The sequence below is a fragment of the Lagenorhynchus albirostris genome, chromosome 5, assembly GCF_949774975.1.
Source record: "Lagenorhynchus albirostris chromosome 5, mLagAlb1.1, whole genome shotgun sequence".
Lineage (NCBI taxonomy): Eukaryota > Metazoa > Chordata > Mammalia > Artiodactyla > Delphinidae > Lagenorhynchus > Lagenorhynchus albirostris.
Window position 1 is genome coordinate 114,673,712 of NC_083099.1, and position 26,434 is coordinate 114,700,145.

General features: G+C 34.5%; 1 protein-coding gene across 1 annotated transcript in view; it reads right to left on the reverse strand.

Annotated features, from left to right (window-relative positions):
* Positions 1-26,434, reverse strand: part of ROBO2 (roundabout guidance receptor 2) — a 518,554-nt gene that overhangs the window by 50,092 nt on the left and 442,028 nt on the right. The window contains exons 14-17 of the mRNA XM_060149063.1: positions 21,550-21,781; positions 18,342-18,466; positions 15,858-16,029; positions 4,994-5,176 (exon numbers count right to left, since the gene is read on the reverse strand). Of these exons, the coding sequence (XP_060005046.1) occupies positions 4,994-5,176; positions 15,858-16,029; positions 18,342-18,466; positions 21,550-21,781 (712 nt within the window). The remainder of the gene's footprint in view (positions 1-4,993; positions 5,177-15,857; positions 16,030-18,341; positions 18,467-21,549; positions 21,782-26,434) is intronic.

Sequence of the window (26,434 nt, forward strand, 5' to 3'; positions counted from 1 at the left end):
GAAAAACATAAAAATAAATGCCACAACAAAGTGAAAGCTGTTTTGAGGTAGCTCTCATTTCAGAGATGTTGAACTGCCTTAAAGCTGAAAGCAAGACGGTGGGGAGGGTAGGTGGTTGGACAATCTTGCTCTAGTCACTATTTTGATAATCACAGTGTGGTAACTCTGTGCTTATCAGAATTAAATTTGAAATAAGTGTGAATCTTTACCAGGAGTTTCTGCTAGCATCTAAAATTAAGAATATTCAAGGGAGCAACATAGAGAAGTTTTTATTGCTAAAACTGACTGACTAGTGCTAAGGTTTCCAAAAAGCTCTACAGACACCACAATCTTAAATGTTTTAGAATTGCATTAAATATTCTGAATTTATTGCAATATTTATAAAAGATATAAGGTAAAGAGATTTTGCAAGTTCATATCATACACAAAGTACCTCTACTATTATCTGACAGGATTAATCCTAATCTCTCGCTTTCTAGAATTGAGGGGGAAGGGAAACAGAGCTACGTGGTAAATTGACATTTTGAGGTAAGGAAGCTTTCAGAGTGCCTATCTCTAGTAGGCCACATTTTCCTACTCCAAATGGAAACTTTAATGTTGCCAGCCAAGCCTCACTCCCTTTCCTGATAAGCTATTTCTCAACTATGAATGTAGATTAATCCTCTTCTAATAAGCATTAACTCAAGCCCAGATAATCAGAGTATAAAAATTCCATCAAATCTTTTAGCTGTCTTAGGGTCATTTTGTCAAATAATTTCACCAAGGGTTTAAAACCTATGCATGAAGTGTTTGGTATTTCATAATTTGCTCACTTATTAAATTATATATATTTACTGAGTTTAATAAAATCTGTTCTCCTCAAAGGTAACATTCATAAAATAGAACTCACCCCTTTAAAAGTGAAAATGTTTATTTTCATTAAAAAGTTGGTGACTTAAAAATTGTGAATATGAACAACATAAGTTTGAAAAGAACTGTGTAGCCTTCATGAAGATTATAATACAATATATAGAATCTTCATGAAGGCTGCATGGCTTTTATTCAAACTTATGTCATTCACTTTTCTATTCACAAATACCATTAATACATATAATCAAACATTTACTCTAGATTCAAAATCACCTAGTATTTTCTGCCTAAACATGTTTACAATTCTATTTCACCCAGTAATTCAGGTAGTGAATTCTTCTGGCAGTCAGGAACCTCACATGCAGTGACAAGCAGACTGTTAGTGTTCAATGAAGATTAACATAAATAACCCTGCATGTTACTCTAGAAAAATATAAAATGATTTCATGTAGAATATGAGATATGAGGATACCTTTCTCATTCCAGCTGCCCTTCTTTGAGCCACGAGCAAAGCTGTTGTGCGTGTTTGTGTCTGAAGAATTTAAATAAAGAATAAATAGGAAAAAACTGAATAGGAAGTTAGTGTGTAATTTTGCCCTGGGGAAATCTCCAAGTTCTTCTATGTAAAGGAGCAAAACATGTTCAGGCCAAATTCTACTCTCAGATCATTTAAGTGTATAAGTTTACATTTGATTCTTGATAGTTGCTTTTACAATCTAAGGTGCTAATCCACTAGTGTTCTATGATCAATATGTTAAATCCTCTGAAACATAAGAAAAATATCAACACTGAGTAGCATGCCATTTTTTTTTTACCTTCCTTTTAAGCATTCAAATATAATTTTCCACATGGAGATGGAGAATCAAAGATTAGCCACAATAAAATCAGCAGGTGAGTTTTTGCCTGTACAGAGTGAGTGGAAAGTATCCTGCCGAGAGTTAGACTCTCCACTCTGCAAGTTATTTCTTCTCCCCACTAGTTAAAAACTTCCCTCTGGTGGTTAAAATCTACCTGTGGGGCTTCCCTGGTGGCACAGTGGTTGAGAGTCCGCCTGCCAATGCAGGGGACACGGGTTTGTGCCCTGGTCCGGGAAGATCCCACATGCCGCGGAGCATCTAGGCCCGTGAGCCATGGCTGCTGAGCCTGGGCGTCCGGAGCCTGTGCTCCGCAACGGGAGAGGCCACAACGGTGAGAGGCCCGCGTACCGCAAAAAAAAAACAAATTAAAAAATAAATAAATAAAATAAAATAAAATAAAATCTACCTGTGATGGTTAAGAAGACTTGGAATGAAGTGGGAAAAAGCAAGTGCTGAAATCAAATTTTACCTGCTTTTCAATTCTACTTAGGATCAGTCTAGCGTTATTAAAATGCATGTTTCTTAATTTACATCAATTGCAGCAGAGTTTAAGTATAATCCAAGATCAAATTTGGGGTTTGAAATAAATGAAGACAGTTTTTGTTATAAATTAATTTAGATACCGATCCCAAAGTAAACTTTCATTTATTTGAAAAAAAAAAGTTATTGCTATCATAAATCAATAAGAAAATTTTGAAGCTATATAGATATTACCATGTAGTAAAAAGTGGAAACATTAGACTTTTCATTTTGTGAGTAAAATTACATTGCTTTAATGTTACTGGGTTTAGTTTTCATGCTTGTTAAATTATAAGATTTCCAGAGAAATTTTTATGAAAACCAAAAATAAAAAGAACTAGTACACATAGACTATTTTCTCTATAATTTTTATAAAACACTTCAGAGAAAAATATCCCTGTACGAAATCCCTGTGCTCTTAAAATGGATCATTAGCTCATGCATGAAATATCAGAAATTTAAACATATGATAAATACATACTACACTAATCATTCCTATTTAAAATCCTCATATTCTCAAGAATATAAAAATTCCAGGAGGTGGAGGATAGGATATTTATGGAGGGAAATGTGTAGAGAATATCGCCAGGTCAGATATGCAATACTAAGTACCTGTGGTTTGGATTTTCATTTGCTTCTCACCTAGAAGAGAACAGCAGTTGCTGGAAGGCAAATTACCAGCTGAAGGTGAATCCATTCTGAGAGTCAGCCATCTATCAATTAAGTATAAAGGTTCAGAAAGGCTGCTCTGTGGCTTGACCTAATTCCAAAATATTTGAAGTGCATAGCACCTTCCGAGTTAGTAGTTCTTCTACAAGTAGATGGATATCAATCACAATGAGAACTGATAACAGGAAATGTACTACTCTTGTCAAGCTCAAAGACCAACAGATATTTTTAAATTAAATGCATAGGTTTTGCAAAGAACTGCTGTTTAAAAAAAAAGAAGAAAAAAGGCTATCTGACATAATTTTACTAAAAACATAAACTACTAATTACGAGACCTATGCTATTTTGAAGGAGTGAGTGAATAAAGATGTATGGAGGGTAAAAATGCAACACTCCAAACGTGGCATCTTAGAACTTCGTACTGAAGTGGCTAGCATAGTCAATCTTTTATTATTTTCACTAAAGCCAAGCAATGAGATAAAACATAAAAACAGTCCTTGAATTAAATCATTCTTCCTTATTTCTCATGTGATTTATATGAGCGTGTCACAGAGACGAAATGGAACGTGGTGATTGACTAAACAGACAGGTTGATGGACAATACCTTCAGGGAATGAAAGCAGAGGACTGGACTGCAAAACAAGAAGTTATGTTAAAGTATCATTAATGTTCATGACTCTGACACTCAGCAGTTATTGCCCAGCATACCTTTCCAGGAAGAATCACTCACTGGTAGGATGATAAAGCACTCAGATGACAAAGCGTAAGGATGCAGGCATCAGCAACCAATGAGAAATGAGAATGGCAGAGCAATAGCAAGTCACAAAGCATGAAAGGCCCTTTTCAATGGATACATTATACTACCTTCTCTAGTCCTGGGAATTTGTTCTAACCAGTAACTAATAAACTTATTTTCACAAAATATAGACATGAGCCACAGTGTGATCGTCAAATGATCGTATTTAAATGCTATCGAATAACAAGAAAGGCAACCAAGTGGGTGCTATTCCTTTTATTTTGAACTATTCTCAGAAGCTCAGACACCTACAAGCTACAGCAGCAGATAAACTTAATAAGAATTGAAGTCTCTGTCAAAGTCACCTAACACATTTATGTTTCTTACTAAAGTAAAAATTAGAAATAGAAGATGAATAAAATATCTCAAAAATTTTAAAATATTTGTAGGACGATGGCAAATTAAAATTGTTCCCTTGTAAATTCTACAAAGTGTGAAATATTGTGAGACAATTTCTTTTGATGATCATTGTTAGGGAAAGTACTTAAAATGCATTGCAATTTAAACTGTAATTGAATATAGCTTCAGTATTGAGTTCATTTTTCAATCACTGATTGATAATTTTCTCCCTCTCTCTCTTCCTTGGAAGTATTTTGAAGGCCATAATTTTGGACATCCTTAAAATTCCTGTTCTTGATTCTAAGAAGAAAACATTTTTGCGAAGAAGTAGAACACCAACAGTCTTCTTTTTCTTCTGCTGCTTCTTTTGCTTCTCCTTTTTCTTCCTTCTAAAATGCCTATTGGTCCCTTTGTAATAGACATCCTATTTAAGTGACTAGTAAATCACTTAATTCATGCCTCATCAGTCTCATCAATCCTGGTGAGATTTTTTTTGCTTCGTTTGTATTTTCCATCTGAGACACAGTTTGTATTGTAATCTGTATCATGAAATACAAAGAACTACATTTCAAATCTTTTCTCTTTTTTTCTGAGCATTTTAGGAATGCTCTTGCTTAAATTCACTTTTCAAACAACGGTGTCATAGCATGCAAAGTCTGTGTGTGTGTGTGTGTGTGTGTGTGTGTGTGTGTGTGTGTGTGTTGAACTAGTTGAGAAAAATGTCTAAGCACTTTATCAGTGTGCATTCTTCTCATGCTTCCTTGGAGATACAAGCAAAAAGATTGCCTTATGGTCATGATGTGATATGGTGAAGAGCAGTGCATTAAAACATGTTGTCTGTAATTGTTTAAATCAAGCCCAAAACATCCATTCATTCACTCAGTTATTCCATTCCATTCCTTCCCTTGAATTTTGTCGTATTTCTAAAGAAAAGACATTTTTTTAGCTGGAAATAGCCTCTTACCAGCATAATTACTGAGTCCCTTTCTCTTCTTTCTTCGCCAATACAACCAGATGCTAAAACCCATCAGAATTACCCAGCAGGCACCACCAATACCAGCTATAAAAGCTGGTTGCTTCACAACATCAGTGATTTGCTCAGTTATGCTGTTATTGTTTTCAGTAATGACAACTTCATTCCTTCCCCCTATGGAAGAAACAACGGTGTTAGTGTTAGTAAATATTAAGACAAAAAACCCCACAAAAATACATATATGGTATGCCAAAGGCACAGAAGATTAGAACATTCTTTGAAGCAGGTAATATTTGTTGTGTCCTGAGCCTGTCACAATTTATTGGTAAGCATATTTTGTAAGTTTCAGGAAAAGAATCAAATAATAAGTTTGAAATGTGATTAAGAACATTGCTCCCTTGTGTTTTGTTTTGCTGTGGACAGATTCAGAACCACTTCTTGATTTATTGCCTCATAAATAAGTACTAAAACAAGTGCTGTGAGCTGAAATAATAGTAACCTTTCTTCAGTTAGGTAAAGCATTTTGTAATATAATTCTCATTTTTTTAAAAAAAGCAACTACAACATTTAACGCCAGGTATTTGAAAATTACCTTCCCCCTACAGCACTGCCTAAATACAAATGTTCAAAATATTGCCCTTAGTATTCTACCAAAGGTCTTATTTTGATCAAACATACTTTAATTTTCTGGAAGGTGTTAAAATTACTATATTAAACAATGACAATTATGTAAATATCTTTTCATAGAGATTAGTATCTACAGTTAAAACATCATGAAAAGATAAAATTCCTAAATGTCCTTAAAGTATTTGAAACTAATTTGAAAATCCACTTGAAAGCTGGATACAAAACAACTTGAAAATTAATTCTAAGGTCTATGTAACAAAAACATACATTTAAATCTGGACTAAGATGATTCTAGTACATGTTTCTGACAATTTAGCCCTCTCAGAGGTAATAAAGAAAATCTCAATCCACATTTTTAAACAGGTTTAGAACTCATGGAATCATAATATCACTGAAGAGCAAAGATTTATGTGTTTAAGAGATGAATGAATTCAGGCACTGGAAATTAAGTGATTTCTTATGTTAATATCATATCTCATTAGTAACTAATCCAACACTTAAAAAATAAATTGTAAGCAAAATATAAATGGCAAATTTCAGCATATCACATCACAGGAATGTGTAATTCTCATTGTTTCAGTTATCACGGCACTGTAATGTATTAGAAAGTGCAAGGTCTTTGAAGTTCCACATTTGAGTATCATCTCAGCCACTTACTAGCTAAGTAAGCAGTGAGTTTACGTAGGGCACTTAATCTTTTGGAATCCCTGTTTCTGTTAGTTGGCAACAGTACTATTTCATTTATTTGGGAGGATTAATTGAGACGATGTATGTAAAGAGGTTAATAGGAACACAGTAATTATAGCCCATATAAGGCTAAGAGTTACTTTAAGGGCCACTCAGGTAGGAATAGAAGTTGTAAATTATCTAGATGTGAGAGTCCTGCAAACAATAGGTGACTTGTTTACCAAGGTTTCACCTTTCTTCCAGGGCAGAAAATTAGCCTATATTCCCCAGCCTCCCTTGTAGCTGAGTACAACAAAGTGACTGAATATTAGCCAATTGTACACAGGCAGATGCATACTACCTCCGGATCTGACCCATAAACCACTGTGACAATACGTCACACTCTCTTTCCTAGCATGTTGGATAGAAATGAGGGATCTGCGGCAGGATGCTGATCATCTAAGACAGTGGTCCCCAAACTTCTGGGCACCAGGGACCGGTTTCGTGGAAGACAATTTTCCACGGGCGGGCGTGGAGGAGGGGAGAAGGTTCAGGCGGTAATGCGAGTGACGGGCAGATGAAGCTTGCCCGCCCGCCCCTCACTTCCTGCTCTGCGGCCTGGTGCTTACCAGTCCGCTACCCACGGGATGGGAACCACTGCTCTAAGAGACGTAGAGCCATTGATGGAAGGAGCCAAGTTCCGTGAAAAATTTTATGGGGTAGAAACCCCATCCTCCATTCTGCTGACTCATATTAGACTGGGCTATGAATAAAAAAGAAACTTTTATTTTGTTAAGCCAATCTGTATGCCTACTTGTTTGTTATAGCTGCTAGCATTTTTTATAGTCTAATATTCCATTCTTGAAACGTCTTTTGTGTTAATTTCCAGATTTAAAAACTAGCTTCACTTATGTACTGAAGCTGGTTCATTTTCCTAATCTATCTGCTCTTAGTTACTATACATATAAACATAATCAAAAATGTATTTAAAATGAGCTCATATTTTCAACTTGAGACATATCAATACATATATCTGGTGATTGTGTTAAACACTAGTAGTTACTAAAAAGAAAACACCTTATAGCACAAACAGAAAAGAAAATTCGTCCTTCATTTGTGTAAAAGATCCATAAAATGTCTTATTGACTATAATGAAAAATTTATTTATGTTACCCAAAGTGTATGAGTATTTCTTGTGCTGCTAGTATTTTTAAAACAATGTTGTCAGTTGGACTAATTAGAGCACAGACATGGGATGTGTGTGACCTGTAACACTCCATTGTTCTTTCAGACAAAAAGATATAATGAAATATAATGTCTTCCTCCCACTGGACAGTAATGAAGAACAAAACTAATTTGTTGGACTAAAAATTAATTAGACACATCAGATTCGATTGTACCTATTACTGTGAAAGTTTGCAGTTGTTCCACATATTATTACCAACTATGTAAGGTAAGCGTGAAATAGGCAAATGATTAAGGAAACAATAGGTATATTACTAAGCAAGATTACTGAGAATTTTAAGTCAATGTAATTTTGTTATATGACATGCTGTTTGATGCTTATATATATAAATGTATTTGGTTGTATTTGTGTGTGTGTAATTGCAAACATATAAAATTATGGATATTTTGATGTAAAAGTCACCTTACCAGTGGAGACAGCCAATAAAAGAACAATACTACTTTTAAGTCTGTGTAAGGCTGTTTATTATATTTATACAAATTTTAATTAAAGGTCCCTTAATGTAACTTTTTGGAATAAAAACTAAGCTGAGAAGGAATAGATGAAACAGTACATTGTCTGGCATAAGACAAATCTAAAATTATCAGCCATAAATTACATTAAATGCCAATACATTATTTAATTAAAGCAAAGGGGAAGTGAGGAAGAGCTTGAGTCACTTCAAGTGCTGTTTCCAGTACTGAATAGACAATAGGAAAAGCGTAAATTGAAAGAGAAATGGAGATTAGCCATCACTAAATCACTTTTCAAATAAGGAATAACAGTTGTGTAGATACGGTTATCAGACAAGATGTTGAGGTAGATATGCAAGGGTAATTAAAGAAACAATTAAAGGCTTCTTCAGTACAACAGTAGATATTAAAAAGAAATAAATCTCTCAAGGACAAATAGCCTTTTCCAGGTTGAATTGTGCTTGTGTGTGTGTGTGTGTGTGTGTGTGTGTGCGTGTCTGTGTGTGTGTGTGTTTATTTCAAGTAGTACAATTCTATTTTCTATAATTATGTCTTGGATATTGTGTATTCTAACTACATGAAAAGGGGATAGAAATATTACTTATTAGATTATTTTTTATTTCATAGAAAAATTTGAAAAGTATGATATATAAACAAATTAAAAGGTACTCTATCCACTTGATCACTCAGTCTTTTAAAAATAATATGAGTTAAGCAAAACTTTCCATTTGATTTAAAATAATCTTAGTTAACATTATTATTTTAAGTTACCATACAATTGTTTATTCTTAACTGTCATGACATGAACTTGGGGAAATGGTGTTACTGCAATTTTTACTTGCCTCCAAATACAATAAATCCCCCAAATCTTGTGAAGCAAATAGGTAGCTACTACAAACCAAAACCAAAACAAACCAACTTTTCCATGCTTGAGAATTATATTTATTACCAAAGATGACAGAAAACATGAAAGGAAAATATAGATATTTGGTAATCCTACTGATCTTTGATTTAGAAAAATTACATTCAGTCAATCTTTTTCATATATATGCTAGAAGGGCAGTGAAAAAAAAAAGAAGTGGGCTTCCCTGGTGGTGCAGTGGTTGAGAGTCCACCTGCCGATGCAGGGGACGCGGGTTCGTGCCCCGGTCTGGGAAGATCCCACATGCCGCGGAGCGCCTGGGCCCATGAGCCATGGCCTCTGAGTCTGCGCGTTCGGAGCCTGTGCTCCGCAGTGGGAGAGGCCGCAACAGTGAGAGGCCCGTGAACCGCAAAAAAAACAAACAAACTTTGTTTACCTATCTAGGAGCTCTCATAGAAAGCTATACCTTTCAAACATGTTTCATATATATATATATATATATATAGAGAGAGAGAGAGAGAGAGAGAGAGAGAGAGAGAGAGAGACAGAGAGAGAGAGAGAGAGAGAGACAGAGAGAGAGAGAGAGAGAGAGAGAGATTTTTTGTGGTTTTTTTTTTTGCGCGGGCCTCTCACTGTTGTGGCCTCTCCCGTTGCGGAGCACAGGCTCCGGATGCACAGGCTCAGGGGCCATGGCTCACGGGCCCAGCCGCTCCGCAGCATGTGGGATCTTCCCGGACTGGGGCACGAACCCATGTCCCCTGCATCGGCAGGCGGACTCTCAACCACTGTGCCACCCGGGAAGCCCTGTTTCATGTTTTTTAAGTGAAAAATTACTGCCTTATTTCTAAATAACAAATATGCTAAATATTTAGAAAATATGTAGAAATAAGAATAAGTTCATCTATATCTGTTAAATCCTTTTGGGTGTACCTGTATTTCTTTCTTATTCCAATTTATTTTAGAAAATCTCAGAAGGGCAAGATTATAGGTTTCCCTCAGGTTAAGAAATTAATTCAGTTTGTATGACTAATTAAGAAAGGGAAGGCAATTTAAAGAAAAGTTAATACTATAACTTTTCAAATGTTTTTAATATATAAAAGGAAGAATACTTGGAGAATCTAAAAAATGTTAACATGACAACTGAGTATTAAATCTCTTCATTATATAATAAATACATTGTAAAAAGAAACAACTTCCCAGAATTTGGTAGTATGTTCTATGTGCATATTTTAGAAAATAAACAGAAAAGAATGCAAATGGCACATTGGCTTGTATGAAACTCTGGACAAGTATTTTTAAAATATATAAACTCTAGGAAGAACATTTAAAAAGATAAAGACACTGACAAACAAATAAAATCAGGGTAAACTGAAGGAATTTGCCTTTTGAAAGAATAAAACCACTCAAGAAAAAAAATCTGCATTTATGAGGCTTTCTACCCCCTTAGAGGGCTCAATCCATGCAGCACTAGGGAGCTAGAACTCAAGCTGAAAATCTCAGTCTTTTACTTCTAGGAGGTGTCAGAAGATAGCCCTCGCAGATGCCAGTGTGACAAAAAATTAAGGGAGAAACCATGTGAAAGAGGGAGAGACAGGAGAGTGACGTTCTCAAATCTGTGTATAAATTCTCCCTCAGTACTAGTGTGAACCCTGAATTGTGCAGGCAGAAGGACGATTTCAAGGATTTGGTGAAACTCAAAAGGTAAAAGGCTGCAAAGACTGAGCAGACTCTCTCACTGCAGAGAAGATTGTGTTTGATGTTTAAATTCCATCAAGTTAGGCAGACCAGATAAATATATTAGGCTTTTCACCAAAAGTCCAGGAGCACTATGCCTTAGAAGTAAAAATTAAACTGAGGTTTTGCCTGAAGAATATTGTCAAAGCATAAATAGTCCATACTAACAATATGTAAAAACCAAGCCACCACAAGATCGAGATGATCAGCCAGTAACATAACTGCCTCTCAGGAAAAGAAAAACAACATTCTTCAGAAGATTACAAAATTGTATAGTATGTTTTCTGCAATGTCCAGTATATAGTAAAAAATTACCAGGCATGCAAAAACAAGCAAAACAATAATAACAACCACAATAGCAAAAATGAGGAAAAGATAACCCAAGATCAAGAGGAATAGTAATCAATAGAAATAGACCATGAGATGACATGGGTGTTGAAATTAGGAGGAAAGGACTTTCAAGCAACTATTACAATATGTTCATTAATTTAAAATAATAGTGTCCTAATGAATGAACACATGGGGAATTTCAGAGGGAAATGAAAAATGTAAAAGAGAACAAATGGAATTTGTATTATATAAGCTGAATAATTCACTGGATACTTCCACTTCTGCCCATGAAAGAATAACAGGAATGAGACATGCCATCCCACCATAAACAAGGAAAACCTAGGCAAAATATGTGAAACAAAAGGACAGAACTATGAGAAAAAAGGAAATAAACAAGGGGAATCGTACGATATTCATATCTTTCTATCTGGAGACAATTTCTAAAATGTGATGCAACGAAGGGGAGTCCAAAAATGGCTGAATAGCATTCCTGAGTTAAAGAGACAGTAAAACTCAGGCAGACTCAGGGACTGAATTTAAGGAACAGAATATCAGATAAAGGTGGGTAATATAAAATATTTTTTCTTAGTTTTAATTTATTTGAAAGATAGTTGATTGTTTAGAGCAAAATCAATAATAATATTTTAGTTTGTGTGTTGGTTTTTATTACATGTGCAGGAGTAAAATGTAGAACAATAGCAAAAAGCTTGAAAGGGAGGAAAATGGAATTATATTTTCTAAGATCCATATAGCATAGGCTAATCCTAGAGTAATCATTACAAAAATAAGTATACTTAACGATTCAATAGTGAACATAAAATATTATACAGGAAGTCATTTTATTCATCCAAAAGAAATCAGTAAATTAGGAAAATAGGAACAAAGTCCGATTAAAAAAAAAATAGCAAAAGGGTAATTCTAAGCTCCAAAACATCAATGATCACATTAAAGATAATAAACACTCCAATTAAAAGGCAAAGATTGTCATATTGGATAAAAAATAAGGCCTCACAATATGCAATTTAAATAATACAAATGTGCATTAAATACAAAGACATAGGAGTTAAAATAAAAGGATGGAAAAAAAAATCACAAAACGCAAACACTTACACGGGTGTACTAACATCAGACAGAGTAAGTTCCAAGACAAAGAATCTTACGAGGAAATAACGTGAGGCATCTCATAATAAAAAAGCATAAGTTCATTTAGAAGCTATAACAATCTTAAAATATACTCAGTTAAAACAGAGTAGCGGGCTTCCTTGGTGGCGCAGTGGTTGAGAGTCCACCTGCCGATGCAGGGGACACGGGTTCGTGCCCCGGTCCGGGAAGATCCCAAATGCCGTGGAGCGGCTGGGCCCGTGAGCCATGGCTGCTGAGCCTGCGCGTACAGAGCCTGTGCTCCGCAACAGGAGAGGCCACGACAGTGAGAGGCCCGCGTACCACAAAAAAAAAAAAAAAAAAAACAGAGTAGCAAAATACATGAAACAAAAACATAAAAAGGAGAAATATACAAATCTATAATTATAATAAATTGTCAGGCTCTTTTCTTATTAATTAAAAGAATGCATTAACAGAAAATAAGTCAGGACTTTAACAATACTACCAACTGATTTGACCTGACATTTATTGAACGTTCCATTTCAATATAGAAAAATAAAAATGAACATAGTTTTTAAATGCACAAGGCACGCTCGCTAAAACGAAATTCTGGCCATAAACTAAGTCTCCATATTTAAAAAGCTAAATTCATGTAAAATACACTCTCTGACCTCAGTGGAATTAAATTAGAAATCAGCAACAAAAAGCTATATGGAAAATACCAAAACATTTGGAAATTTAATAGCACATTTCCAAATAACTTCTGCAAAACCCAAAAATTTTTAGGGAAAGTGAAAAGTGTTTTCAACTTTATGATAAATGGAAACATAACACATCAAATTTGTAAGATTCAGCTGAAGAAGTGCTTAGAGGGAAATTTATAACTTTAAATATTTGTATTAGAAAAGAAGAGAGGTCCAAATCATTGATATAAGTTTCTATCTTAAGAAGCAACATAAAAGTAAGCAGAAGAAATAAATATCAGAAATCGCTTAATTAGAAAACAAATAAAACTAACAAAGCCAAAATTTGTACACTGAAAGGATTAATAAAATTGATAAATCCTTATCGAGATTAAAGTTGGAGAGAGGGAAGAGAGAGAGAGGGTAGGGGGCAACGAAAAAGGAGAAGAGAGAGAGAGCATCAATCCACAGTACTTATGAATAAAAGAGATGGCATTACTACTCATCCTGCAAACATTACAATTAAAGGGATTACAAATAAGGAGATACTGCAAATAAACGTGATAATAAATTGAACAATTTAGATGGATTAGACAAATTCATTGGTGGGCAAACACCAAAAATCCATTTACCACAACCAACAGAGAAGAAAAAAATATCTGAATAAATGTAAATTCATAACAATAAAAATAATTCACAAAGAAAACTCTAGGCACAGATATCATCATTGAATTCTAGAAGATTTAAGGAAGAAATAGGACCAGGCCTACCAAGACTCTTACAGAATGTAAAAGAGGAAGGAATACTTCTCAACCCATTAAAGCTAGCCTCCCTGATTCCAAAACCTGACGAACACATTAAAAGAACACTACCTATCAATATCCCTCATGAACATAGATGCAAAATTCTTTACTAAATGTTAGCAAATCAGATCCACTAGTATCTGTAAAAAGCATAATATATCCTGACCAAGTGGGATTTATCCCAAGAATGCCAGGTTTAATTACCTTTGAAACCATAGAATTTATCATATTAACACAAATAAGGAGAAAGAAAATAGATGATTATCTGAATACACTCAGAAAAAGTATTTTGCAACTATTAAAATAAGTGAGTGAAGTTAGTAAGGCCATAAGATAAAAGGGAAATACATAAAGATAAATTTATATATAACATAAAGTAGTTGAAAAAGGGAATTTTATAAATTCACTTGTAATAGTGTAAAAAACATTAAATAGGAAAAAGTTTAACAAAATATATGTTAAGGCCATATGCTGAAAACTACAAAATATTGTTGAGAAAAATAAAGACAAATAATGGAGAGTACATCAAATTCCCATAGAGAAAGACTGACTATGAAAATGTTTAATCTTTCCAATTTGATGTATAGATCCACTGTATTTTTAAACATAATTTTTCCAACATAATTTTGTAGAAAAAAATTTTCCAAATTTTTCTTCCAACATAATTTTGTAGAAACTGACATGCTGATTTGAAAAGTATATGGAAAAGCAAAAGGTCTGGAACAGTCAAAAAAATTTTGGAGAAGAAAATGATGCAGTATTCACATTACCTGATTTCAGGACTTTCTATGAGCTATTAGTAATCAAGACACTGTGGTTTGGCATATGGATGGACATATAAACAAATGGAATCATACAGGGAATCCAGGAATGGATCCACACATATATAGTTAACTGGAGAAAGGAAAGTTTTTTCAGTGAAAGATACCTATGCATTTTGATTTTACATATGGAAATAAATAAGCCTCAACCCTCAAATCACATGCAATTACTTTAAGATGAATTATAAAAGCTATGCATAAAAGCTAAAACTATAAAGCTTCTGGAAGAAAATATCTTTGCTATCTAGATTAGGACATAGTTTCTTAGAAAGTACTAAACATGAAAGAAAAATTTGATAAATTATAGATTATGTAAATTGAAAACTTTTGCTCCTCAAAAGACTATCAAGAAAAGGACTAAAAAGCCATAAATTGGGAGAAAATATTTGTGATACAACCTATGACAGATAATTTATATTGAAAAGGTACAAATAACTCCTCTTAGTAACAAGAGACAAATGACACCATTTTAGAAAAGGCAAAGGCTTGGAAATTTTACAAAAGAAAATATGTGAATGGCCAATAAGCACATGTGAAGTTGCTCAACATCATTAGTCATCAAAGAAAATTGAAGTTGAAATGACAATGAGGGACTCTTACACTCACTGAAATGGCTAAAATGACAGATGGCAACATTAAATGTCAGTGAGGATGCAGAAAAACTGGAAGTCATATTCTGTCCCAGTGAGAGTATAAAATTATACAATTTGAAAAAAATATTTAGAGTTCCTTATAAAGTCAAACTACATCAGTGCTGTTACCCAGAAATTCCACTTCTAGGTAATTCTCCAAAAGAAATAAAAACATATGTCCTCAAAAAATCTTCTTACACATTCTCTCAAGAGAAAAGCAGAGAAACAAAATACGATACATTCACATGATTGAATACTGCTCAGAAATAAAACATATGAATTGCATAATATATGTATGGGAGAATCTCAAAAACATTATGTTTAGTGAAAGAAGCCAGACACAAAATATTATATTCTGTATGATTCCATTTATATATATTTCAAGAAAAGTCAAACATAATCCATGGTGATAGGAAGCAATTTTCTGTAATGATGATAGTAGATTGAATAGGGATTTCGTCTTTGGGATAGTTTATTTGGATTACTAGTTTCTTTTGGCCTGTTTCTGGTTAATTTTTGACATTTTTCTGGCTAAGAGGAGGTATACAGATTTGAAACATAATGTGCCTTCTTCGGTAACTGCCTCATTTCCTATTGTATTTCAAAGGCATCAAAATTACAAATGAAACTATAGATTAAAAATAATTTTCAAACCAACTTTCAGCATGTAAACTCTTAATGATTATGATTTTAAGAAGTTTGTGGAAATCCTAAGAGCATAAGCAATTGCTAAACATTTTGTTAGACGCTCTAGTCAGTTTATTTGCCTATATGATGTGTGCATTTATTACTCATTATTTACTGTATTTCCACTGTTGGGATGTAGATTTAAAAAAATAATCTACCTTGTTACCAGTTGACTGATTCTAAAACACATATCATAGGGATTGGTACTCACCAATTATTATTGGCTGTGGCTCACTTTTTACTCCAACTCCTGCACTGGTACTAGCTGCAACCTCTACCCGGTATTGAATCCCTGGGAATAATCCACCAATTATTACAGATCGAATGGCTGCATCCACAGTTTTGTTGATGTGGAATCGTGTTTCATTCCCCAGACACCAGATCTATAGAAATGTAAAGTGAATATCAAATTATTTTTTTCTGGTAATTAGTTCATTATAATTGATTAAATCTTTTAGTAGAGACCAATCTATTTTCTAGTCTTATAGAAGTATTTGTAAATGACATTTTCTAAAGCCTAATTTCTGCTGTTTATATATATACGTATGTATGTATATATATATAGGTGTGTGTGTCTGTGTACGTGTGTGTGTGTATTAAAGAACAACAAAAGAAGCTAAAACTATGCAGCATTCCTTTATATTTTACAATCAACACTGAATGCTCATAGTACAATGATTCCCTCAGCACCTCTGCCAGGTCTGGAAAGTGGTCCTTGATTGCAAACGGCGTTTAGGTATGGATTAAAACACACAAATTCCTCTGCTTAATTTATTTATCAAGATTTATTATGCAAAGAATTATTAAAAATATGGTGATTATGAGTTGTAGTATCCAAAGTATATAGGTGCACATCGAAGTAATTTATATTTCATTTAAGAAAATATTAACTTACACAGAAGTGGTTAACAAGATTAATTGACTAAAGTTATAGGTATTGACTGAGATAAAATTAAAGCCAATATTTACACTGACAGTAATAAATCTTAATATTGATCAAAACATATCTATACATACATACACATGCACGAGAACAGAGTGGTGGGAAGTCTTTAAACACTGATGTGAGGGATGCTAGTCTTGTACTTCCAATAAGAATCAAATTTTAAGTCATACATTCTTTTGGGATATGGAAATCTGTTACTGTAAAATGTGTTATAAAAAATTCTACTGTGTGTACTTATTTGTATTTCTATTATACAGTATTTATAATCTACATGGGGACACGTACATTGCTTGTTTCTGAAAGAGGTAAGTTCCTGAAACTTTTTCTTTAAAAGAATGCCTTTGAATTGCAAATGTCTTTTATTTAGTCTATGAAACCTAAGTTACTAGTGAAGGGTTATTTAGCCCTTACCAAAATATACACATTTTTACCAAAATAGGACAATCTCATATGAGTGAGAAAATTTACAACTCATGAAAAATTATCATGTTGTGAAAAAAAATCAATATTTAAATAAATAGAAGTTGAAGATATTTAGTCCTAGATGATATAAAAGTAAAATCCTAAACTCATTAAAAAACACACACACTCCAGGGTAGATAATGTTTTGCTTTTAAAACCATGTGTCCTAACACTTACAAAATTTCTGATTTTATATAATTATGCTACTGTAAAAGCACTTACTCTTATTTTCTTATTCACATTTCTTTATAATGTGATGGGAATAATTTTAAAATAAATTCTTATGCAAATTTAGTCCATTTGCTTCAGTAACTTAACCATTAACTTAGGAAAATTCTACTTTAACTTTCACATTTTTTCCTAGAAGTAACAATGTTTTGAGTAAAATTATTCAGCTTAATTTCACATACCAACTATGAATTTCCGGGGTGAGGTGGGGTGTCTAGGTTTCTTTTCTAATAGATCTACTTAGTATGTTATTATCAGATTTCTATAAAAATTTATTAATAGCAAAAAAGCATAGTTTTAAATTTTTACAAGATTTAATGAGGTGTTTTACTCTCCCATGTGGTCTAATCACATCACAATTAATTAGAATCTTATTTCTCAAAGTTAGACAACTTGTGATTCTTAAGTGATGTCGCTCAAATGATGGTGAAGAAACAACGAATATATACTGTTTCCAAATAGCAACAAACTCATCAATTGAAAAATAAGAGTTTTTCACAATTTGTTTTTTCAATGACTCCCTTTTTTCAAATGAAATATTTTACAGAACCTTTTACCAATAACTTGGTAAAAGCAGAATTTACAGTGGGAGGCGGTACTGCCCACCCTCTTATCTCCATCTCAACTCTTTAAACTCCTGAAGCATCTTTTTTATGAGAATACAGTTTAAAAACAGCTGTTCTAAATCCCATTACACAGAAATCTAATAACAAAGATAAAGGCACTCCCTAGGATAGGGCTTCACTATCTACCCTCTACCCTGTCTCTCTAAATCCCTGAGGTTCTGCAATCACATTATTAAAACAAACAAAAAAAACAACAACAACGCTGCATTCTTATGGTTTGCGTGTCCAACTGAGTTTGTGTTATCTGTGACCTTGGAATTAGGTTCTATGCATCCTATGCATTTGCTTCTTTACCTGTCACACAAAGATATAAAATATTACTTTACACTCAAACTCAATAAGAGGGCCACTCGAAATGTTCCCCCTCCATGTGACCCTGAGACTTCTCTGGGCACTTTTACCTGTGAACTTTCCTTCTTCATCCGGGCCTTACCTTGTATTCTTGGATAATTCCATTCTGATGGTCAGGGGGAGGAGGATCCCAGGAAACACTAATACTTGTGCTATTGTGGCTTCCAACAGTCAGCACAGTGACAGACTGTGGTGGGGCACTTGGGGCTGCAGAGGAAGTGATTAGAATGAACACAAACTGTAAGTCTTGGTGTACATTAAGACTGCTTACAGAATATGAATATAAAGACAAAATGCAAGAAGGTCTGGTTTCCAGTAATTCTGAATTAACAGTGACAGTTTAAAAAAAAATCCTTTATATATAATGGATAGATTAAAGCAATACAACAGCTATGGTAATATGTCCTCAACAATAAATTTAACAGCTAACATTCAAATGAATGTTTCCTATGTGCCCAGAACTGAGGTAAGAGTAAGATTTAATTCTCATAATAACCTCAGGAAATAAAAACAACTCTTATCTCAGTTTTACAGATAAGGAAACTGAAGACTTAGCTAAGTCAAATAATGAGGGAGAATTTGAACCCAGGTATGCCTGATTGATTCTAGAACTTTGGTTCTTTTGACTCTAATAGGCTCGCTTTTTAAAAAACAAACAAACAAAAAACAAAAACAACAACAACAAAAAAACACTGCTATCAAAAATGTTCTGAGAGGATGCATTCCAAAATTTTATGTTATTATCTCTGAGTGGTAGCATTACTGACAATCTTTTTGTTTTGTTCTGATTTGCGTTTAATACATAAAAACAGAAACACAGCTATAAATTTCACCAATGCAGAAAAAAGACACTTCTGTTTTCGTATTGAGAAAAATAATTGACTGTTATAAATTGACCCATAATTTAAGATTTAAAACTTATTTTATATTGATGAACAAGGAACTCTGATGATATAAATGAAAACAGTTCATGTTGGATCAAATGTGAAATGGACAGATTTTAATTTCCTACAGTTCTCTTCCTTTATGGAAAAAACAAATCAAAGTACTAACAGTTAAAGCAAAATTCAGATAATCTTGTGGTACAAAAGAATTTTTACATATAAGATCAATGCTTTCACAACTACACAACTTAGTTCTTTGAAAACGTGTACACTTGAAACATAAAACATATTTTAAAAGACTATCAATGGGGGCTTCCCTGGTGGCGCAGTGGTTAAGAGTCCACCTGCCAAGGCAGGGCAGCCGGGTTCGAGCCCTGGTCCAGGAGGATCCCACATGCCACGGAGCAACTAAGCCCGTGCGCCACAACTGCTGAGCCTGCGCTCTGGAGCCCTCAAGACACAATTACTGAGGCCAAGTGCCACAACTGCTGAAGCCCACGTGCCTGGAGCCCGTGCTCCAAAACAAAGAGAAGCCACTGCAATGAGAAGCCCGCACGCTGCAACGAAGAGTAGACCCTGTTCGCCACAACCAGAGAAAAGCTTGCGTGCAGCAACAAAGACCCAACGCAGCCCCCCCTCCAAAAAAAAAAAGCCTATCAATAAAGTTTCCCACGTTTGATAAATCTGTCACAGCATATTTCACTAAGGTGTAGTCATCTTTGCATTGAGTGTAAGACACACACAGACACGTTACCACCATACTGCTCTTTATCACTCCTCTGTGTGATAAGGTTGCTCCAAAATGTGGCACAATGACATCAATCCAACCATTTGCCTACCAGTTTTGTAGTTATTAAGTAGACTTCATTGAAAAGTAACATTTTGGAGAACTGGCTTCTCATCTGCCTTACCGCTGGCTTGGCGAGAACACCGTGCCTATTTCCTGACCTGTCAATTATTACACAGATGTGAAAGAACCCACTCATTGCTCCCAGACAAGCCCAGCTGAGTTCCAATTTGTTCCCTTCAGAAGGCCACAGAAAGCGGAGATGAACGTATACCGAATGGTGACAAATGTCTAGTCTAGAGGAAAAGTCTAACTGCAGTGAAATTGATTTTTGGACATATGCTTCAAATGTAGCATTCTGTATTAAATTGACCCACCCCACTCATTAGTTCTACACATTATCCACATAAAGTAAAATTTAATGGGGGATGAAGATCCTATTATTAATTTTCTTTACAAATCTTAAAGGTAGACTAATGATGCCTTTAAAAACATGCACTTCAGCTCATGTCAGTATATCACACTGTAAACCAATATGAAGATAACATTTCTCTGTGTTGCTTATTATAAGATATGTATAATTTAAAAGTTCTTTGGTCAAACATGTACATCTATGTTACCATGAACAACCTACACACATTTTCTTAAGGTTGCTCTTATATTGATTTATATAAAATATGTTTTTGTACATAAAATTAGTACAAAAGCAGAAAAGGGGGGAATTTATTATAGTTGGTATCTGATTTTTTGTTCTTTTTTTTTTTGCTGTACGCGGGCCTCTCACTCTTGTGGCCTCTCCCGTTGTGGAGCACAGGCTCCGGACGCGCAGGCTCAGTGGCCATGGCTCACGGGCCCAGCCGCTCCGTGGCATGTGGGATCTTCCCGGACCGGGGCACGAACCCGCGTCCCCTGCATCAGCAGGCAGACTCTCAACCACTGCGCCACCAGGGAAGCCCAGATTTTTTGTACTTTGATGATAGCATTCATTATAAACCCCTAGTTTAGGGAAGGAGACGCTAGAAAATGGACTGGTTGAGACCAACATTAATTTCATGTCCATCACAGACTGACTTTAAAAGTATCTACAGGTAAGAAAAGTTACAAAGGGAAGAGGGAGAGGGAACATCACTAAGAAGAATGCTGCTGCAAACATGCAAGGGGCCTTCCGGATTAGAAATTATGAATCAGACTGGCAGAGCCCATAGGGAAGCAGGCTTATGAAAGGAAATGTCATGCTTTACTCCACCCAAACAAAGAGAGACAAAGAACAGCCTGTGTACTTGGGTTTCCATTAGCCTGTCCTTTAATGAAGCCAAATGTCTTAAATCCATGTGTAAAAAAAAAAATAGGAAAACATTATAATCAAATTCCAGTGCACTGAAAAACAAGATTTGAAGCGAATGTTTCCTTAAGGAAAATTCAAACTACTTGAATGTCATCTTTTTGAGTTGTTAGATTCTATGAAATTCTCAGAATAAAAGGAGAAGATGATACTTCCTGGATTGACTTTTAGAATGTCTTTTGCTACCCTTCTAAGGAAGATGATAAACTAGAACTTCAACAGAAATTGATTTCATTATGGTTTAAGTTTGGTTTATGTTAGAAATCTGAATACTGACCTTCTTCAGTAGTACGAACTGTTTTAGACTCACTATCCATTCCTTGGAACTCATTAAAATATGGTCGAACTTTAATTTCATACGTCACCCCCTTTTTCAGATTGACTAAGACAGCACTTCGCTCAGTCGGGACTTTAGCATCTAAATTCTGCCATGTTGATGTAGCCTGCAGGCCTGAAGTCTGACGGTACATCACTCGGTAGCCTTGAATAAACTGGGGTTGGCGATCAACCTGAAAAACAAAGCAAAAGACTTTTGAAACCAAATGGAAGTGTCTGAGTGATGCCATGGCTTTCTAATTCATCTCCCTGCTTCTAATATCCTTTTCCAGTTCTGAGTTCACGTTGCTCCTAAGTTGTTATTTCCAAAATGAAGAGTGGAACAACATTCTCTCCTGTTAAAAACACTTCATAGCAGCTAAGATACTCAATTAATTCAAATTCTTTGGATTAGCACAAAAGCCTGTCAAGGCCTAGACATGCCAATGTTTCTAGCTTTGTTGCTCGTCTGTTTGTTCTTTTTTTGTAGTCAACAATTCTCATTTTTGTGGTTTTATATGTAGTGTGCTATTTGTCTGGAATCTCCATTCTCATCCCTTGTTCATTCACTAATGTCTTCACTCACTCAAACATTTTCTGAGTTCCTACTAAGAGGTGCCAGTTATTCTGTTAACTCTGAGGGTAAAAATGGAGAATGAAAGTAGAGTCAGTCCCAGGCCTCATGGTGCATAGAATTCAGGTAGAAGGTGGGCATTATTTAATGATCACTCAAACAATGGGCAGGTTACATTCATAACAAATAAGCATACGCAGATATTATGAGTGAGTTGTACTAGGAGCTAAGAAAGCCTAGAGTGGAGAGGAAGCTGAGTGGTCAGGAAGGGGAGACAGTATCCTGGAAGAAGAACAAGTGCTGAGGTCTGCATGGAAAGTAAGACTTATTTAGGGGAAGAAGAGTAGGAACAGAATGTGTAAAATTCCTGTAGCTGAAGGAAGCATATGAAAGACACTCAAGAGTTGTAGCGCCAGAGCGTCTGTTTTAAATGCATATGAAAAGCTTATACCCATGAACAAATATTAAATGAAAGACATTTATTAAGTTATCAACTTCTGGCTCCTCCAATATCCCACTATTGGCACAACCTGACAACTTTCTTGATCCTTTCATTCATTTGAGGTACAGAGGATAAGCAGCTGTTTTTAATAAAAATCTGAGATTTGGAACCTGAAAACCAATATCAAAATATCAAAAAATATCAAAAAACAAGTTCTTGTTTTACATTTATTGAAGAGTCTTTATTGGAGTTACCGTTGTTTCATAAAGGGACTTTTAGCTTTTTAAACTTTTTAACGTCTTGCCATTTTTTTAGAAATGCTTGACAAATATAACTATCACAGCACCTTCTTCAATTAATATTCCATATGCTATAGTTTAGTAGCCATATTTTAAGAAGCCTTTAACTTGACATATTTCACTGTCAAATAAAGTGTAAAATTCAATGGAGAAGAGATGGAATAACCTCATTTTAGGAAGGTTGAGGAGAGAGAGGAAATAAAGAAGGTGATGATGGAAACGGTTACTTCAGCTTTTTAAAAATGTCTTGATCCAACTGTTAACACATAATAAACAAAAGGTATTCTTTCATGTATTAACTTCTGGCATTTCTTCATTAGTTGCAGCATTTTAAAATATTTTTTTAAGTGAAGACAGAAAATTAAAAAATACAGAACCTCAATCAAAATACAGTGAAACAAAGGGACATTTTTTTGGTATTTAGAATGTCCAAGCTAGAAAAATCCATAAAGTTGGTAAGCATGAGCATGTGTGTTTCTAAGTATAGCTAATTCCAGTTTCACAGATGAGTCTCAACAAGTAAGAATTCCTTCACCCACCTGACAGTTTTCTAACCCTCAAAGATTTGTGGAATTAGTGCTACACTTGTATGAGGTTATGTCAAGGAAAAGTAAGCTCGGTTCTGATACCAAAGCTCATGATCTTTGAATCCTAATGCATGCTACCAGTTTGTGTTCATACCAAAATACATATTTTTTGAAAAGCAGAAGTTGTTCTGACATTATAAAACAAGGCAAGTAAAAAGCAAAAAGGTAAATTTATGAGAGCCAGGAGAGATGCCTTTCATCAAAACTGTCAATGTTCAAAAAAATCCCTGCAGCGTATGTTAAAACAACATTAAGCTTGCAGTTTATAAACTTCTCTGCATTCACTTTAAGTGAATTTATATACTGAAAGAAAGACATAACTCACAATAATAGCTTGTTAATACTGAAAGAAGCAAGCTGTGTTTTTAAGAAGGACATTAAGCAGCTGTTTCCAGATGAAGGGAGTCTGTAAATCAGGGTAAATTGGTTTTATCCATGTTTGGTTTTCATTAATTAAGTGTTTTAGGACTTTATGAAGCTAATGTTTACTACACAACATTGCTTTGCTCACTTCAGTGTACACTGCCTTCAACCAGTGTATTCTAATGGCCTACTTAATAGCTAAATAGTTTAACTTGATTTTGCGCGGTGGCTATACATTCTTTTCAGAAGGAAATTTGTTGTTACAGGTGAAAGCAAAAATGAAAATGCTGCATATTACCTATTAAAAAATAGGTGGGATTTTTAGTGGATATGTGCTCTACAGCACTGACTTTTGGAGCACCTTTTGACAAGTGGTCACTTTTGAGTTAAACCTTATGCTTGTCACTAGTTTTATTAACATTCCAGTTATAAGACGGAGGATTTTCTTTTAGAGTTGATTATAATCAGAGTCCAGCCACAAATCCATGCATGGGCTTATAGAATTTAAAAAATTGGTATTTTCTGGTATCTGAATACAAATGAATTGTCTTAAGGAACATGTGAAGTGAAGAGAGTTTCAGTCTTCAGGTCACAAGGTCTCTATTAAGTGACAGCTTAGCCTTTTAAACTTTCTGAGCCTCAGTTTACTTAGTTTGCTCAAATAATACGCATATTACAAGGGCACAGAAACAATTAAATGACTAATACAGTTTAAAGCACTCTGCAAGTTTTAGAGCTGTACAATGATAAAGCATTGTTATGTAAGGGATATACTAAAAATGGGGGCCCATATGTGGCCCTCAAATCAGCACTTTCATTAAAAGGTTTAAAGCGAGATGCTCAGTATCTATCATTTCAATTTTAAAAATTCCATCTATACTGAAAATTCAAATTGAATTTCCTTTGGTGGGCTTAGCCTTCTAAGTAAGTGATCTGGGTTTAATTGAGTTCTGAAATTCAAGTTCGCCAAAACACTCTTTCAACTCCAGTAGCTGTGATGTTTAAGGGGCAAGGAGCCTGTAATCCTTTTTGTCCTTGAATAAAAACAAAACACTCACACGCAAAAAAACTAGAATAATGATTTTAAAATAAGGGATTTATTGCTACTTTCTTTGTAAAACAGCCATTTTCATCATTTTTACCTACCCTCATTATCACAGCAGTCACTTTTAGAAAGTAGCCTTTGTTAAGTATTGTTGCTTCAAGATTAGACTTGTGGGGCAGGCAGATGGTCTTTCCAGTTCAAACATCCTATGTGTTTGGTAATAGAATCCTGCCAACTATTGATAAACCATATCAGCTGACCCCTAATCGAAATACATGGGCTGGTGAATATATTTCTTCCCTCAAACATCAACATGTCTATAACTCAAATACTAACAGTGTTATAACTCAAAGAACATACACATTTAGCAAGTTGAAAATATGACATGAAAATGAAATATTTGGTTACAATTTCTTTGGCAACTGATCTGACTTCCAGCCTAAATTTATTTCATTAAAATTTACCTCTGAAATACATACTTATCTCATGTGTAACTACAAATTCGTGGGGAATTTGTGATATAATTGAATGGTTTCTTTTTTAAAGTAAAAAGTTAAAATGTATGAAAACAACTGATTTGATCATTCAACAGACGGTTACTGAAAAAGTATTTCATAATGAATGCTTTGTTCTTAAAAAACAGAAATGAAAACACGAACTTTGGACTCTCAGAACACAAGTTCATGAGGGATAGAGATATGCAAACTAGAAATGACAAGTTTCTTGGGATATAGAGATGAATATGACAAGGTCCCTCTCCTGGAAGAACTCCCAGACTACTGATCTGAAATTTTTATCTAATTTGATTTATTCTTTTAAATTCAGTGACTTTTACAGTGATTAACTTCATAAACATAATGACTTTGATTCTTACCCAAATAATTTCCACATTTAGAAGCAGCTTAAAAAAGAAACCCCTTCAAAACTCACAACAAAGCAGAAAAGACTTTTTCAATTGAGAATGAGGAAAAATCTGTTGTTAAAAATATAACCCTTTCCTTGGCTTTATTTGTTTGGTATCTAGCCAAAGCTACAGAAAGATGGAAGAGCCATGTCAGATGATATCCTTTCTGTGCCATTGGAAAAATGATGAGGTCATTATACTCCCTTCACGGGAGCAGAAGAATAGAAACCATTATATGCAGAAAACAGAATAAGTCTATGTGAAATTAAATCAAAAATAAAATTGGAAACAATGTAATCTTAAATAATCATAATTACTCTTAAAACATAAATTTAGTTTTATTTTTTGTTAAAGCATTACCCAGTTTGGTACTCACTAAACATTTGACTAGTGTGGTTTAAGAAGTAAAGTGCCCCATCCAGGATCATATGTTGAAATTCCACAGTTAAAAGGTATTTCTTTCAACTAAATATTTGTCTACAGTTTATCTTTAAAGTGAAAAACACAAAAAGTAGGTTTAAAGTAAGGAAATTCTAACCCTATCTTTACCTGTAAATAGATGTAGGATACTGGGAACACTGTTCAACCTGTCTGCATTGGTTTCCTTTTACAAGTCTATAGAACTGGACAAAA